Genomic DNA, 18,090 nt, shown 5'->3' with positions numbered 1-18,090 from the left:
CTCCCCCTCCCTCCACTGCTCCCCCCTTCCCTCTCCAGTCCAGAGAGCAGTCAGGGTTCCCTGCCCTGTGGGAAGTCCAAGGTCCTCCTCCCTCCATCCAGGTCTAGGAAGGTGAGCATCCAAACTGGCTAGGCTCCCACAAAGCCAGTACATGCAGTAGGATCAAAACCCAGTGCCATTGTCCTTGGCTTCTCATCACTCTCATTGTCTGCCATTGTTCAGTGAGTCCGGTTTTATCCCATGCTTTTTCAGTCCCAGACCAGCTGGCCTTGGTGAGCTCCCAATAGATCAGCCCACTGTCTCAGTGGGTGCCCCCCTTGCGGTCCTGACTTCCTTGCTCATGTTCTCCCTCCTTCTGCTCCTCATTTGGACCTTGGCCTTATTCAACTGCTTACCTCAGCGATTTAGCAGTTGAAATCATGATAAACACATGAATATAAAAGATTAGCCTGAAAAAATTCTAAACCATGTATAATTGTAATTAGTATTTGGTAGAGTATCAGAGCAGAATTGTGAAATATATGTGTGCATGTATGTGTATATATATATATATATGTGTGTGTGTGTATACATATATGTGTGTGTGCATATATATTAATACAGGTACAGACAGGCACTTGTTTTGTGTGTACCATCTAGCTAATTTTGTGCTTACTATATGCTTTTTAAGCAAGCTTATACTAGAGCCTGTTTTTCATGCTTCCTCTATAAGAATCGAGAAGGCTGGTACACTCTAGAATTCTCAGATTCTGTGACTCAATGACTGGGATTCTGTGGTTCTAGTACTATGCAATTGCTACGGGCTCATTGCGGAGGTCTCTATGTGGCCCTAGGGAGGAAATACATCATGATAACGGCTGCAATGTCCTTTCACTCCTTCTCCTAACAGAGCTCACCGCTAAATCATGGAGCCACCATCTGAGGAGAAAAGAAGGAGCCATGTCATCACTATAGACCCAAATGAAACCATCTTGACCGCCTTTCCTTACAGACCTCATAACTCTCTGCTCGATCTCCTGAAGGGGGAGCCAAAAATTTTGGGGGTGAGTTCTGCCTTTTCATGGATCATCCCAGAAGGGAGGAAAGGGACCAAATCTCCATTTTTGTCTACAGAGGTGGCCTTGAGCCATCATATTCAGGGAGGGAGTTGGTCTCCCTTCCTCCCTGCCATTTCATCTGCAAAGTATCCTTCTACAGTCAAGGAAGCTCCCTAGTCTCCACCCTCCCCAGAGAGCTATTGACAGATAATGGTTGCTGGGGGGGGGCAGCAAGGGAATCAGTAATTTTCCCCAAAAGTGCAGCTACTGATAAGTTTTGCCCATAATCCAATCAATAGCCCCATAACATAAGTTACTGCTTATATAGGTAACTCTAAATAAAGTCAGTGAGTTACCAAAAAGGACATGAAAATTAAGGATTAGTTGGGGAAAAGAAAGGTTCAGTATGGATGCGAGCAGGCTAAAAGAAGGTAATGGGTTAATGTGATACATATATTATATTCATGTACAAACTATTCAAAAACTGAAAAGGCAGTACATCTAAGCCAATGGCTTGTGAAAAAAAAATGGATCCTCAGAGAAGAGTCATCATGAGCCATTTCCAAGGATTTTGATTAAAATAGAGAAACAAAAGATCTCTTTAGAAGGGCAATGCAGTTTGCCTTTGGTCTGAATTATATGTTAACTCTCAGTGGTCAATGCAGACATGTTTCTGAGGTGCTGGATTAAGGAGTTTTCAGGAGTGACTAATAACTCACCTAACCCCAGGGAAGTCCTATGGCTCTTTCATGGGGAGCTAGTTCTGGTCTCTGGCTTCCAACATAGGGGAAGCAGAAAACTATGTAATTTTCCCAAAAATCTTCTTAGGAAGTGGCCCCAGGCTATGGCAGTGCCTCTCACAGAAACTAAGAAGTCAGGGAAGGTGAGGTCAAAGTTCATCAGTGAGGTGTAGGTCTCAGGATGCATAGGCTCAAATAACACAGAATGAAAATATTTTTAAAAATTATGCCTATATTGAATATATACAGCTAGTTTTCTTTTTTTGAACTGTTATCTTTTTTTAAAAAATTTATTTATTTATTAAGGATTTCTGCCTCCTCCCCGCCACCGCCTCCCATTTCCCTCCCCATCCCCCAACCAAGTCCCCCTCCCTCATCAGCTCGAAGGGCAATCAGGGTTCCCTGACCTGTGGGAAGCCCAAGGGCCGCCCACCTCTATCCAGGTCTAGTAAGGTGAGCATCCAAACTGCCTAGGCTCCCCCAAAGCCAGTATGTGCAGTAGGATCAAAAACCCACTGCCATTGTCCTTGAGTTCTCAGTAGTCCTCATTGTGTCTTATACACATTCCACAGACAGTGTAATAAGCAGCTACTTCATGCGTTTACATTCTAGTAAGTGTTTTGTTCACTCCTAGGCAGATGATGCTTAAAGGCTTCTGGTGCTTGTGTATATGGGCCATTGCATCCTACCGCCCTAGGAGACAATTTAAAGGGTACAGGAGGAGACGGGTGTGGTGGTGCAAGCCTGTTCTCCCAGCATTGGGAGGTGGAGGCAGGAGAGCCAGCTGATTACAATCACCCTATGCTACCTAATGATTTGAGCACAATTTGGAATGCAGGAGATCCGGTCTGGGAAAACAATGTACAAAGAAGAGGATGTGTGTAGATTATCTATACATAACATTTTTAACATAAGAGACTTAAGCATTCTCAGATTTTGGTCCTGGGACCAAGCCTCCCACCCACTTTCCCATGCAAACCAAGGATGGGCCGCACTGTCAATTGTAGGGGCTAAGTGTGAGGATAACCAGAAGATGCCAGTGTGACAGAGGAGGAAGGGGTAAGGGAGTAGTTTGGGGACCTGTCCTTAAGAAGTTTGCAATTTGGGTTTAGTCACTCGTGAATTCAACTATGTCTGCTACAAGATATACTGGGGATCTTGGGAAATAGTAAAGGACCCGAGTGAAGAATTAAATTTTGGAGGGACTCAGCATGATGGGGACATGGAAGATTTTTGTACTGGGGTAGTGTGCAGCCGGAGGCCTGGGCTCTTGTTACCTCATGTTCATTTTCTCCTTCCAGGCCACCCAGATTCTCCTTTCTCTGGTCATTGTGGGCCTTGGGATAATATTAGCATTGAATTTCATCTTTTTCTCCAAAAAATTTCCTCTCGTGATCCTCACAGGATATCCATTCTGGGGAGCAGTTATTGTAAGTACCACATGCTAAGAACATGTCAGAAATTGCTATAAAGACTGATGGGAATTGCTTTCAGTTCTTTGACAATAATTCCCTAAGTGTGTCCTTTCCTAGACACCAAACAGGCAAACCACTCTTCAGTAAAATAAATTATTCCGTATTATCTCATTGGTCGTTGTCTGCCACCCTCACAGTAACAGCTGTCCCTAGGTGCTTGTCCAAAGCCCATGGGTAGAGTGCATCCCGCAGTACCAACCTGGATGACGAAGCAGGCAACAGTCTACTTTACCACGTGCAGACACGGTAGCCTGAGAACAGGAATTCATGCAGTTATCACTCAAAGAACAGGATTCAAGGAGGAGGAAAACTTGAGGGTCATCATAGCTCAGTACCCTTCTTAGTCCCAGAGGGGTTTAGGACTGTCACTGACAGGTGACCATGGAGCCATCAATTTTGTTCTTAGTACTATGCTAGTTCCACCGAACCCTCCAGCTTGGTTCCTAACCGTTGCTGCACATTTAAGAGTAAACTCACTAGAGTATCTCACATCAGAACATACAAGAGGATGAGAATCGGGTCTGTTTACTTCCTTTGATTGTTTCAGAAATTAGGACCGTGCTTGAGATATGAGACGCATGAATGAAGGCACGGATCAATCGATCAATAAAGCAAATAACGGAAATAACTAACGGGACCACTGTCTCTATGAAAACCAGTCATGTGTTTTGATAAGCATTCTGTGCCGTTTCAATAATTTGTATTTCCAAAACAAATGATAACATTTCATTTTCCCAACGAAAGAATAGGAGGTTCATTTCTTTTTCTTTATTTTTGTTTAGTATTTTTGGTTTTTTAGTAGTCATTCATTTATTTATTTATTTTTTAAAAAACGATCTTTTTTCATTATACATTATACATTTCCACTCCTCCCCCTCCTCCTACTCCTTCCACTTACCCCCCTACCCCACCCCCATCCAATCCTCAGAGAGGGTAAGGCACATTGCTTTGAGGAAGGACCAAGGCCCTCCCTACTACATAGGCTGAGCAAGGTATCTATCCAAAGAGAACAGGATCCCAAAAAGGCCAGTACATGCAGTAGAGATAAATCCTGGTGCCACTGCCAGTGGCCCCTCAGTCTGCCCCAGGCATGCAACTGTCAGCCACATTCAGAGGGACTAGCTTGGTCCTATGCTTGTTCCTTCCCAGTCTGGTTGAAGTTGGTGGGCTCCCATTAGCTCAGGTAGACTGCTTCAGTGGGTGAACCCATCATGGTCTTGACCTCTTTGCTCATATTCTCACTCCTTGCACTCTTCAACTGAACTTTGGGAGCTCAGTTCAGTGCTCCGATGTGGGTCTCTGCCTCCGTTTCCTAAACTGCACTCACTCTAATGTAAAAAAAAAAAAAACAAAGGGACCCAGTCTTCACCTCCCCATTGTCCAACCAAATTCTCCCAATACAAGTTGTGAGAGTCACAGGTGTGAAGTTTAGTAGGACTTGATTTACTGCTTTTTAAAACATATCAATTCTTCTAGCCCATTCCCTATGGAGGAATACCTTGCTCAGCTTCAATTCTAGGGAGAGGGACTGGGTCCTGCCTCAACCTGGCAAGACAGACTTTGTGGACTCCCCATGAGAGGCCTTACCCTTTCTGAGAAGTGGATGGGGAACTAAGTGGGAGGTGTGTGAGGGGGGGAACGGGAGGAGGGGTGGAGGGGGAACTGCGATTGGTATGTAAATTGAAAAAAGAATGACATTTTAAATTAAAACAAATCAGTCTCCATGGGAAAGACATTTACTGAACACACAACTTCATCTTCTTGGTAACGTTCCAGATCTCTAAGTACTGTGGGGAAAAGCCCTTCCTGAGAAGTGCGCCAGATGATCTTACACCTAGAAGTGCGCCAGAGAACTGTGTGAGGGTGTAGTGGAGGACCCACCTGGCCCCGGGGCAGAGAAGCACATCAAACAGGGATTCTCACGAGCTGTGGCAAAAGGAATGGATGCTTCCCCTGGCTATGACCAAAGGCACTAGCTAAGGGTGTGTCATGGGAAAACAACCGAGAAAAGTGCACGGCCGTGGCATAACATGGAACCACCTAGGCACTGTCTGCTCGTTAGCTAATGGCATCTGAGCTGACTCCACTTCTAGCTATTGTGAAGAGGGCAGCATTAAACATGGCTGTATGCATTTCAGCATCAGGGCAAATGGTGTCTACCGATGACCGTGTTTCTTCTTTTTGTTGAAAGGTGTGTTCTCATTAGAGTTCACTGTGGGTTTTTGAGGGGGAAATGAATTCAAGGATGACAGCCATCCTGGGAACATCAACTAGAAAGACGTTGCGGTTGCCCAGAGAAGGAAGGTGACACCGTGAGGCCCCAAGAGAGAGGGCATGAGGGAGTCTGGAGGGGGGGGGGCAGGTGGAGCAGAGGAATGCCAGCAGAAGCTTCCCAGTGTCTGTATTGCAGCATACGCATTTTAGATGCTAAGACCCAGGTGCCAATACCAACCCCTATAGATGGAATTAAAACAAGGATGTTCCTCCCTAATACTCAGGTTGGAAAGGCTACATGCTGGGGAGGGGGAGTACCACTGACAGTTTGAAAACCCAGAGGAGACTGTGTTGTAGACAGATTAGATGGGCCACCTGTTAACCATTGCCTCTTGTCTTCCCAACAGTTTTCTCTGACAGGATTCATCACAGTGTTCAATGATAAATTAAGACGAAATCTGGTAAGTAGTTTTAATCACTTCTACCTGATTTAAAATCCATTTGCTTTGTAGCAGCTTTGGCCTTGAGCTTCAGTGTTTCTCAGGAAGATCTTTTATGCATCAAATTTGTGGTTCAAACCCATCCTGTGGATGATTTAGCCCCGTGTTCTTTCCCTTTCTCCCACTTCTCTTGTCAAGAGAACTGAAAGTTACCCATTGGGAACCATCCTATATTGCTGTAGTTAAATGATTTTTAATTGGGAGTAGATTTCTGCTCCTTCTCTTTCCACGGGGAATAGTTCACAACATCCGAGATCTCTTTTTGTTGTCAAAACTAGGTGGGGTATACTATTGGCAGCTGGAGGATAAGAGCCAGGGTTGTCTCTAAGCATACTTTTTGAATTTGTTTTTATTTTATGTGTAGGAGTGTTTTGCCCAAAGAGGCCAGAAGAGGGTATCAGATCCCCTGAAACTGGAGTTACAGATATTTATCAGCCACTATGTAAAACTGAACCTGGGTCCTCTAAAAAAGCAGCCAGCTCTTAACCGCTGAGTCTTCCCTTCAGCCCCCTCAAAGCAAGCTTTAAACCAATGGGAACATGGGAAGACTTCCTACAACAATAGAAAAATCATCTGAACAAAACATCTACTGTCTCAAAGTTGAAAAACACTACCTGAACCAAACCCACCCCAGAACCCTGTCACCCTCACTTTCTATCCCCAGCCCCACTTCCAATGGCAACAGGTGCTTTGCTTGGAGGCTGTAGTGCAATTTTTACTTGACCTTAATAATAAAAACCCAGAGTCAGATACTAGGGGGGTGAAAGTTGAAAGATCAGAGAAAGGCAGAGCAGCCAGTCACTAGTTCATACCTATATGAAATCCTCAGACCGAATGGGGTATCCCGTCGCTACAAGTCCTTAGACTGACTGCTGAATGCCTTCTCTATGAAACCTCAGACTGAATCCTGAGCTTCTGTCTCCTGTCACCTTATAGTCCTCTCTCTGCCTGTCCTGGTTGTAGGACTGAGTCAGAGCTGCTTGGCTCTCATTGCTCTGTCAACTTGAAGGGAGATTCCTAAGAGCTACTGTGAGGACTAAGATAATACTTACGAAAGGCTTGGTGCTGGTAAATATTCTTATTCTCGGCTAATCACAGCAGGAAGCCCTCGAGCTGCGGGCTTCCTCTCTGAGTCACTGGATCCGTTTTCATGGCTCTCTATCAATTTCCTGGGGATAGTTACAAACCCTAGAGTGGTCCTAGGGAGAGGAATGAATGCCTCCATCTGCTCCTCTGGAGATAGATGCTGACAGCATCTATATTGTCTTCTTCCAGAGCTGAGATATCCACAAAGGTTATCTATGCCTCGTGGAAGAAGGCATGGCTTGGCACACGGGGGTGGGACGGCATGGATGGGATGACCACAGTCACTTAGTTCCTAATCCTTACATGATGGGCAGTAAGGGTCTACCTGACATGACAATCCCATAATAAGGATCAGATGGGACTAGGGCTGTGTGTGCTCTTTGAAAGACATAATCTGCATGAGGGGTCATATATCCAGAGACCTGAGTCTGTTAATGTTCCCTGTGGAAGCCAAAACAGAGACTAGAGAGACCAAAGGACTTAATATGGAGAGTGTATGACAGAGTTGCATGCTCCTTGGTTTTGTGTCTTTTTGGGTTTTGAGGGTGTGTGTGTGTGTGTGTGTGTGTGTGTGTGTGTGTGTGTTTGTTTTGCCAAAACCAAATAAAGATCTTCTTCAATAAAGATCTCAGCTTAGGGTGAATAGCTGTAAGTGCACTTCCCAGTCTTGCCACAGCTCCAGGAATGTAAACTCATGGCTTCAGTTCCAACCTTAGCAGACAAGATACAGCAGATACACTCTGGAATGACACTTTCTTTCTAAAAATTAAGAATGATGATGAAGGAAATAATATGATGCCTACAACACAGCTCTCTTGTAAGAAACTCAGACATGCCCACCTCTCCCATCAAATGTACTGGGAACGAATAAAAGGAATTAAGCAGAGGGTGCCCAACACCAACTGATCTATCTACAGTACAACTGGAGGCTCAGGGGACAGCTCGCAGGGTGTAAGAAAGACTGTAAGGGCCGGAGCATCTACTGTACAACTGCATCTTCCATTATGACAGGGGATCTGAACCCGTGATCGCAACACCATGGTTGCCTAAATAAGACCTGAAAGATGACACCAACTGACATACCAATATGAATGAGAAGTATCATGAGGCTTCACCCCAGAACTACAATCTAGTAGTTGAAGAACTATAATCTATGACTACTGAGATAGGGGCAATCAATTTGTTTCAGGGATAAGCCTCATAGATGATCTAATCCCAAGTGTTCAGTCCTAAAGAAACATATAAATGAACGACACTAAATTAACTCTGTAGGTTGTATTATAAATTTATATGTACATATATGTAAAAATAATCATTAATAATTAGAGGTCATGAATTTGAGGAGTGAGGGGACGGAACGCGGGAGAAGCTGGAGTGGGGGAGGGTTGTAAACACAATACTCACATATGAAATTCTCATAAAATAAATAAAATAATTTTAAAAATTAAAAGGAACTAAGTGGAGCAATCAGCTTTTTATGCCTCCCATGTTGGAGCACGAAGACCAAAACAGGGCAACTTTAACCCCTAATCCAGATTTTACCATCTTTAACCAGACAGTTGTGTTGGTCATTGTTTGAATCTTACTGGGGAATGTAAGTGAGCCAGATGGTGAGCTGTCAGTTCGCACATGAATCTATATGTGTCTGGGGCCTAATGTGGTAATGATATATATTTAGTATATGTACTAAATCTTTAGAAAATAAATGATTACAGTTAAGTCATTCTTGTTTTCAAAGGTAGAAATTGAGACTCAGACAGATTAAATAGTACAAGTTCTAATAAAAGCAGGACTCAAAATCAAATCTGATTTCCAAGGTGAGATATTTCCCAAGGCACCATGTCCTTCCAGGTTGTGAAAGATGGTTTGTGTTGAGATGAGATGGACATTTCAGGACCGCTAAACACAGGGCATTGTTGGCCCATTCTACCAGTTTGCTTTGCCTTCTGGCTTTGACCAGTCAGAACTGAACTTGTCAGACCTTCCAATCACATGGACCTGGTGCAGCCTCTAGAACTAGAAAAGTTCCTAGAATTTCCTACAAGGCATCTTTATCTTTAGTTTTTATTTACTTTACCATGTCTTAAATCTATTTTCCAGAGACCAGGAGTCACAACCATGAATATCCTCAGCTCGCTGGTTGCATTAGCTGGCATTGCCTTGATCCTTGTCAGCTTTACACAGCAGCACAAATTCTGCCAGGCGCCCTCCCTCGAAGGAACGTGTGTCGTAGGCAGAACGCTTCTCCTTGTGAGTGACCTGATTCTGGATGAGGAGTCTGTGTGACCTTAGCCAGGCTATGTCCACGGCACAATGATGAGTTGCTTTTTACCCCTGACCTCAAGTATAGCTGCTTCTACAACCACAGTCTCTTGATTTTTAATCCTACTTATAGCTCCGGGGAGCTTGTGAGCTTGGTGTAACATTGTACAGCCTCCGTATCTTGGCTTGTTTTCTCTTGTAAAAATGTAAGATATTAATATAAAAGCTGCCTCATTGACCTGTGGTAAGAATTACTTCAAACAATACTTGACAAAGTATAAATACTCAATAGCTACATTATAACTATTATTACTTCAATTGTATTAGAGTTTACTTTTTGCTAATCAAAAAGTTACTCTATTGGTATAAAACAAACTATGGTGGGAGAAAGTGAGGAGTTGCAATCTTTTAAATATACAAGCCATTTCATATCATTGTAAATTTTTACTTGGTAGAGTATATGATATATTAATTTATGAGGAAATATAATTATACATGTGGTTTTTATTTTGTTAATTTATTTTTGTATGTGTGGGGGTGTTTTGCTTGAATGTGGGACTATGCACCATGTGCATGCCTAGTGTCTCTGAAGCCAAGAGATGGTACTAGATGCTCTAGGACTAGAATTACAGATGTTTATTAGCTACTGTGTGGATTCTGGAAAGTGAAGCCAGGTCCTCCAGGAAAGAGCCAGTGCTCAAAATTTCTGACTATCTCCAGCTCCTAATTAAAATTAAGGTTTTAAGAGTCTATCATATAAGCAATACATGACATTAAATTATTTTAATGATTTTTTTACATTTATTTACTTGAGGTATGTGTGGTCCACAATGCCACAGCTTGCATGTGAACATTCGAGAACAGCTTACAGGAGTTCTTTATCTCCTCTCAACATGAGGATCCTGAGGCTTAAACCCAGGCTGTCAGGCTTGATACCAAAGGGCTGTCACCATGCCAGCCCCGACATCATTTTCAATCATGTCAAAGATGCCAACGGGCCTTTTCCTCTGGTCCCAAAGAAAACTCTGGACTTTTAGTCTGTTTCTGATAGCAACATCTTGAAGACTTGGATCCTAGAATTTGAAAATTTGAACCAATAAGAACAAAAGTGACGTAGAATCATGGGAAATTATCTCCTGTGATTTAATTTCTGCAATCATCTGTTGAAATAAACTAAAGGATCTCCTTGAGTGTGCTGAGATAAAGTCCCAAATTATACTTGGGTTCCTAAGGAGAGTCAGAAAACAATTATAGGGAATAAAATCCTGCCCTACTTGATCCAAGTGCATAGATGGAAGTTTTATAAGGACTGGGGCCAGTTCTCTCCTGCTGGAAGGCAGACAGCAGGGACTTAACACAGCAGGGTGTGTACGCACTCCAGGCCATTATCTGTGCTTCTGCAGGTGTTCAAAAGAAACTGAGAGACAGGGAGCTTTATTCACACTCCCAGGGTAAGTGTGACCTTGCGCACAATTATACCCAGCTTTTGCTGCCCTCAGTATTTAAGCTTTTAGAATACCACACTGCACCCTCCCACCTCTCAAGGAAGACACTACCTTAAAGTAGCCTACAAAATGTCAATCAGGGTACTCGATCCATCTTGTAGCAAAATGTCAATGTAGCAAAATGTATTCTCATACAGGAAACAAAACAAGGTTTTGTAATTAAATGGCAAGTGATTATAGGAATGCTACTGCATTCTACTGTGTCCTTCCTTGTTTCACTCTAGAGACTATCTTAGCCCTACTGATACTGGAGTTTGTTACCCACTCCTCATCAGAAAGACATGAAAATGATGCAATGTTTAATAGCTACAGAACAGCGTGAATATAAGTTTTCCCAAACTTGGTCATAGGGTCTAAAGCATTCTTGGCTTCTGTTTTTAAAGTGATGCTGCTTCTGTCCTAAATATGATTTCTTTCTCCTTCTTATTTTTAGGGAATTTTGTCCATTTTATTAATCATCACCATAGTGGAGTTCAGCATCTCTGTGACTATTGCATCCTTAAGAAGCAATTGCTGGACCAGTTCGAGAAAGGTGCGCCCAAGATTATCATGAGAATTGAATATCTGTGTGTGTGCATGTACGTGTGTATACACGTGTGTGTTCCTGTGTGTATGTACACAGTGTGAGTGTAGAGATAGAAGGACAACCACAGATGTTGGTCCTCACCTTTGTTTTGAGAAAAGGTCTCTCCTGCTGTTTACTACTGTATACTCCAGGCCAGCTTGCCTACAAGCTTCCTCCCTCTAAGGGTAAAAATAGCATAGAGGTTGCTACTACTGCATCCACACTGAGATCATCACCTCACATTGGCATCTATTTTCTGTGCAGAGGCAATATGCTCAAATGCCACACTGAAACTCCTAAATTAGGAAGATCAGAGGGGTCCAAGCTTAAGAGTGATGCTCACGTTAAGATGACTTGCTTTCCATTCTTGAATTATCTACTGTCCTCAGTCATCTCTGTTCATATAGAATTCTTTATCATCCTGAAAATAATAAAAAAAAATGGGACTTTGTGGAAAATCCATAGCACTACGACACTGGGAGCATATACCCTTACTGATCATTTAGAATGTCAAACAATATTATACTCACTCAGTGTCAACATAATAACCATTTTAATATATAACAACACCCTTATTCTACATCAAAATGAATTAAGATTTAACACAGGGATTAACTAACATCTCCGGTATGACAGAACATAGGATTTGTTCTGACTAGTGTGGTGCTGCTCCTGGCCGTGTTTTCTGAGTTATGACAGCAGTCTGGACTGTGCTTGACAGTGTTTTGATGTGGAATTCCCCTCTGTATGCTGTGAATATGTTTTATTACCAGTGGTTAATAAAGAAGCTTCTTCGGCCTATGGCAGGGCAGAATAAAGCCAGGTGGAAAAGCCAAGCAGAGATATAGAGAGAGAGTAGGCAGAGTTAAGAAGACGCCATGTAATTGCCAAAGGAGACAGATGCCACTGAACCCTTACTAGTAGGCCATAGCCTTGTGGTGATACCCTGACTAATAGAAATGGGTTAATTCAAGATGTAAGAGTTAATTAATAAGAAGCCTGAGCTAGGAGGCCAAACAGAGATGGAATTAATATAGTTTCTACGTGATTATTCAGATCTGGGTGACCAGAAATGAATGAGACATCTCCAGTTACAGTGTTTGCTTGCTTCCTTGCTTGCTTTTAACTTTAAACAATCAAACACACTCATTCTAAGTATGCTGTACGACAAGTTTTGACAAATTACACATATCTACTTAATGACCATCACAATCAAGATAAAGTTCAACCCCACCATCCCAAAGGTTAATGTCGATTTTCATACACCTCTTAGCAGAGGTAGATCAAGAGGTTGAACAAGAGATTTTATAGACCCATGCCCATTTCTTAATTAGGTTTCTCATTTGTTGAACTGTAATGTTTTATATATACAGTTTGGTAATTTCTTATCAGACATATGATCTATAAATATTTCATCCTACCCTGTCGCTTCAGATTGTTAATCTTTTTTACACTCTGGACAGTAGCTTCAATGCACAAAGGCATATTTTTATCAAAATTTGATTTTTGTATTCTTTTCATTCTCTTGTTATTATATGCTTGAGTATATTGTGATATTGTGTATGTGGTGTGTGCATGTGTATTCATGCACATTGTTTGTGCCAAAGGTCAGCATTGTGTGTTTTTCTTCAATTGGACCAGTCTATGTTTGTTTGAGACTGAATCTCTCACTGTACCTGTGAGAGTAACAAGAACACACTGGCATGCTTTACATGACTTCTGGCCATCTTAATTCAGAATTGCCTTGTACAGCAGGCGCTTTGTCAAATGAACCTTCTCCCCATTCCTCTCTTGTTGTCTTACCCATGAAACTGCCACCAAATCCAACTGTGACAACTAATCTCGGCTGCCATCTTAATTGGATTACAAAGAGCCTAGATGACTTTAGATCTCTGAGTTTGTCTGTGAGAATGTTTTCAGAAAGGAAAGGGTAGGTAAAATATATCCTGAATGTGGGTAGCACCATTCCAGCACTACTCTTTAAAGGAATTAAAGAGGATAGGGCCCACCAAAGTACACACTTTTTGGCTTTAATGTTTTATCCAATGTGAACTGATGTTTGTCTATGGTATTCGGTAAAGGTTCAATCCACTTTTTGCATGTGGCTAAACAGTTTTCCTAGTGCTGATTGTTAAAAAAGACTGTCCTTTCACAAAGAGTGATCCTGGCATCACTGTTGAAACTCAATGAACTATTTATATAATGCTTGTTTCTGGGTCCTCTATTTTATCTACCTGTCTCTCTTACCATAACTTCATTGAAGTTTCAAAATAGGCAACTATTATATCACCAAATATTCTTCTGATTAAATAGTTTTGCTATTCTGGGCTCCTTAAGAGTCCATATAAGTTTGAAATATGTTTTATGTATAACTGAGAATGAGGATATTTGTATTTTGACACGGATAGCATTAAATCTGTATATTTTTGCATAGCATTGATTTTTTTAAACAAGTTTGTCTTGTTATAAATAAACGTGGAGAAGATCTCCATTTGTCTAATTCTTCTTACAAATACATTCAGCAATATTTTGGAGGTTTCAACGTAGAAGTCTTTCATCTTCTTGGATAGACATTTTTCTTGAATGTATCATTCTTTTAAATGATGCTGTAAATTAACTTCTTCCTCGGAACCTAGTACCTATTTCAATAGTAGGCATCGTACTGGGTGATTTTTATCATCATCTACTCATATGTTATTCTGGTTATAATTTTCAGCACTTAAAGGGTGAGTTCTGATTGTCTTTAATCACCAACATTCAGTTCATCTAAATAATTAACAAATCAAATAGTAGACATTTGTATATGAACATTAACTAGATATTGCAAATATATAAATATTAACTGGATACTTTAAATGTCTTAGAAAATTTAGTATTATTCAGTATGAAAAAAGGCAATTTTGATCAAATTTCTTTGTTCAGTATCTAGGATATATGAATAGTGACTCATCCAAATCAATGCTGATGAACAGACAGCAAAGGCTGGAGAGCTTCATCTCCTTTCTACTTACATGTGCACATGAGAAAGGAAAGATAGTATAAAAATACAGTAAGAAAATGACAAAAAGACAGCTGTGGCCTACTAACACTGTTTTCCCCTTGGTATTATAGGCTGTATTCTTCTTCCCTTCAGAAGTTCCTCAAAATACTGAACAGCCTGTGACAGAAGAAAATAATCAATTACAATTTGAGTTTCAAGGAAAATCTCCCAGTGATAATACAACTTCAAATGTAACAGCTATTTTCTTAGGGGGTTATGCTTTCTTCAAGTTAAGAGGCTTAAGAAATCCTTCAGCTCCCAAAAATATCTCACGGAAAAGTGATAAGGGTACATCTTCTATGCATGTTCCAGATGAACAGGAGACTATTCCTCCACCCTCCCTAGAGGAAGAAACTAAACTGGATGCTTTACCTCCCCCATTAACGCCAAAGTCTTCAGAAAATATTCCTTCCCCCAAAGAGTCTAGAAGCAATAACCTGAATGATGAGGACCTAGAGTCTATTACACGTCAAACCTCTGATCTGCAACCCAAATTGATTGACGACCAAAATATGTCACCCAAATTTCTAAAAGCTCCATCTTCACATAATTTCTCCCCTTTGTTACCTGACAGTTTATCATCCCAAACATTAATGGCAGCTCTGTCAACACAAGTCTTACAATCTAAACCCCCATCATCCCGTATTTCGCAGTCTTATGATCTGACATCTGAGGACTTGCCTTCTGAAGACATATCATCTCAAGAAACCCCATCCCAAAACATGCAATTCCAAGATACACTCACTCAAAGCATATCATCCCAAGAGACTCAATCAGAAGATATTCCATACCAAGATATACTAACTCAAGACATACCTTCCCTAGAGACTCCATCCCAAGAGCTGTCATTCCAAGATACACTAACTAAAGACACATCATTCCAAGATACTCCATCTGAAAATACTCTATTCCAAGAAACTCCATACCAATATACTCCATCCCAAAAGATTTCACACCATTATACTCCATCCCCAAAGACTCCATCCCCAAAGACTCCATCCCAAGAAAGCCCATACCAAGAAATTCCATCCCCAAAGATTCCACCCCCAAAGACTCCATCCCAAGAAAGCCCATACCAAGATACTCCATCCCCAAAGATTCCATCCCCAAAGACTCCATCCCAAGAAAGCCCATACCAAGATATTCCATCCCGAAAGACTCCATCCCAAGAAAGCCCATACCAAGATATTCCATCCCGAAAGACTCCATCCCAAGAAAGCCCACACCAAGATACATTAACTCTAGACATATCATCCCAAAGGACTCAGTCTGAAGAAACTCCATCACAAGAGATTTCCTCTCAAAAAACTCCATCGCATGATTTGAAATACCAAGACGTACTATCTCCAGAAAAAATATCGCAAAGCACACAAACCCAAGATACAGTGGCCCATGACATGTCATTCTCAGATCTTCAAGCACTAAACACTGAAGTTCAAATCCAGCAAGATCCAGAAATATTTTATAGAGACATTCGAACAGAAGTCATGGAGCTGACTCAAGAGTGGAACTCTAATATGAGCAAGAAAACCCCAAGAAGACTTTCCTTATCCTTGCCAGGCAAACATAAAATATTCTTTCCCAAGAGACATTCCCTGGACCTACAAATCAAAGGTGACAAAGCCCCAAGGAGACATTCTGTAGATGTACAAAGGAAAACTTCAAGACGGAAATCCATAGACCAGCAAATCAAAGCCTGGCTATCCACAAAGAAGCACACCACAGAGACACAAGATGCATATACTCAAACCTCAGAGCTATTCCTCCACCAGCAATCTGATCAGCAGCAGGTCAAAGAGGAGGAGGTCCCAGTACAACAACCCCAAGATGAGCAAAGCAAAGACCAAAAATCTGTAGAGGAGCTATACCCAGGAGAACAGCTTAACAGCAATGAGGAAGAAGATCAGCAGTCTGATGAAAAGCCACGTCCAGAAGAACAAGTTCAACCATCTGAAGATGAGCAGCCTCTAGAGCAGACAGCCCTGAATAGCCAGCAAGAAAGACAGCAAGCGCTAGTAAGGAGAACCCCGATGCCGTCATGTTTGAATTGGGACTCCCAAAGCTTTCAATTCTCAGAAAGGTCATGTTCATATTGGTCAACTCCATCCTGGCAGCCTGTTAGCCTGGGATCCCAGGACTGGAGAAGTCAAGGCTGGAGAAACAAAGATTGGAAAGCACAAGAATGGCAGTTTGAAATACAGCCTTCCTTGGACTGGGAATCCCAAGAGCTATTAGAAAGAGAATCCTTAAGGCAAAGGGCACTATATCAAGAAGTCCAACCCCGCAGCACCATAGTCCAACACACCCAAGATCGTCAATTGTGTAACTTTGTATTTCAAGTAGGTCTGTGTCAAGGTAACGACCAACAATCTGGTGTTTTAAGAGGAGATATGTATGTTGCAGATGATGTACAAACAAGAGACAGGGAACCCCAAGACACAGAAGACATAGAAAATACATGCCAAAAACCAAAAGACCAGCAGTCAGAAGACATAAGGCCAGATAATTACCCTGTTTCTTGTCAGAGCTTGGTTCCATACACATATATAACTTGTTTATCCAATATAGCTTCAGAGCAAGAGGTGCAGAACAATACGCCCTGTTCAGATTCATCCAAAGATCTGAATGTCACTTCTTCCTCATGCTATCAAAAAGATCAACAGCAATCTGAGGACTCAGACTAACATACACATCTAACCAAAGACCACAGATCCCAGCTGATGGAGCCAGATGAGGATGAAGCAGCTGATTCTCTAACCTGTGCTGGCTGTCTAATTCACTCACCAGAGATAAAGGGCATGCAGGACCTTCAAACAACTCATTTCCTTTTAAAACAAAATGAAAACAAGCCAGATGTCAAGACTATATCAAAACCTTCTGGGAGTGAAGAAATAAATCTCATCTAAACGATACAATTTTGTCATCGATTATAGTATTCCAATGTATGATTGTCAATTCATCCCACAGCTTACTACTTAACGGATCTATTTTCTCATGTGCTAATATTTTTTTCTCCGCACATTTGTGTTGAAGATACGTGTACTATGTTTGCCCAATACTTGCTGAAGTAGGAAGCAAAGCTAGAGAGAGAAGAGTAGAAGTCAGGGAAGGGTAGTCATGTGCATATTCTAATAGAAAATATGGCAAACTAGACTGTATTGAAAGAAGCTGCAGAGCTCGCTCGCTCTCACATGCCTGCACTTACAGCTTTGTCAGTACTGGGAGTCAATTTCACCCTCTGTGGCCAAAGTGAATTGTGTTTAAAAAAAAAAACAAACTCTCAGTTCCCCTCTCTTATCTTCCAAGCCAAGCACAGTTTTCTAATCCTCTTCCTCTTTGACGCCTTTGAGAAAATCTTGCTTTTCTGTCAACTCTGAAGCTCTGCATTTTGCTCAGCTGCACAGTGTTTTCTTTGCATGTGTGTGCACCTGAACTTTCTAATCTGTAACTACAAAAACCTTGAGAACATGCATGGAAATGGATATTGAGGGTAAGGGCTAATTTTGGAAGCACATAATGTTGGACCTCACATACTCTTTATGTATTCTAACAAACTTCCTGAGTGACCTTTTCTTTACCACAAAGTTGGGGCCTGTGGTCAGTAAAGTCCAGTTATAGTACAGAAACAATGAGGGTGGGTAGAAGCATGTCCTGATAAGAAGCAAG

At 41.6% G+C, this 18,090-nt stretch overlaps 1 protein-coding gene across 1 annotated transcript; it reads left to right on the top strand.

Annotated features, from left to right (window-relative positions):
• The first annotated feature begins 765 nt into the window (after nucleotides 1–765).
• Ms4a14 (membrane spanning 4-domains A14) lies at nucleotides 766–17,273 on the top strand. Its single transcript, XM_005369697.3, has 6 exons — nucleotides 766–1,043; nucleotides 3,079–3,207; nucleotides 5,874–5,927; nucleotides 9,153–9,302; nucleotides 11,253–11,351; nucleotides 14,496–17,273. The coding sequence occupies exons 1-6, from the start codon at nucleotides 906–908 to the stop codon at nucleotides 17,106–17,108; spliced, it is 3,183 nt and encodes a 1,060-aa protein (XP_005369754.1). The 5' UTR covers nucleotides 766–905; the 3' UTR covers nucleotides 17,109–17,273.
• The last annotated feature ends 817 nt before the right edge of the window (nucleotides 17,274–18,090 follow it).

This window comes from Microtus ochrogaster, unplaced genomic scaffold (assembly GCF_000317375.1).
Source record: "Microtus ochrogaster isolate Prairie Vole_2 unplaced genomic scaffold, MicOch1.0 UNK56, whole genome shotgun sequence".
Classification (NCBI taxonomy): domain Eukaryota; kingdom Metazoa; phylum Chordata; class Mammalia; order Rodentia; family Cricetidae; genus Microtus; species Microtus ochrogaster.
Note: the sequence above shows the minus strand (reverse complement) of the source record. Positions and strands in the feature narration are given on the sequence as shown.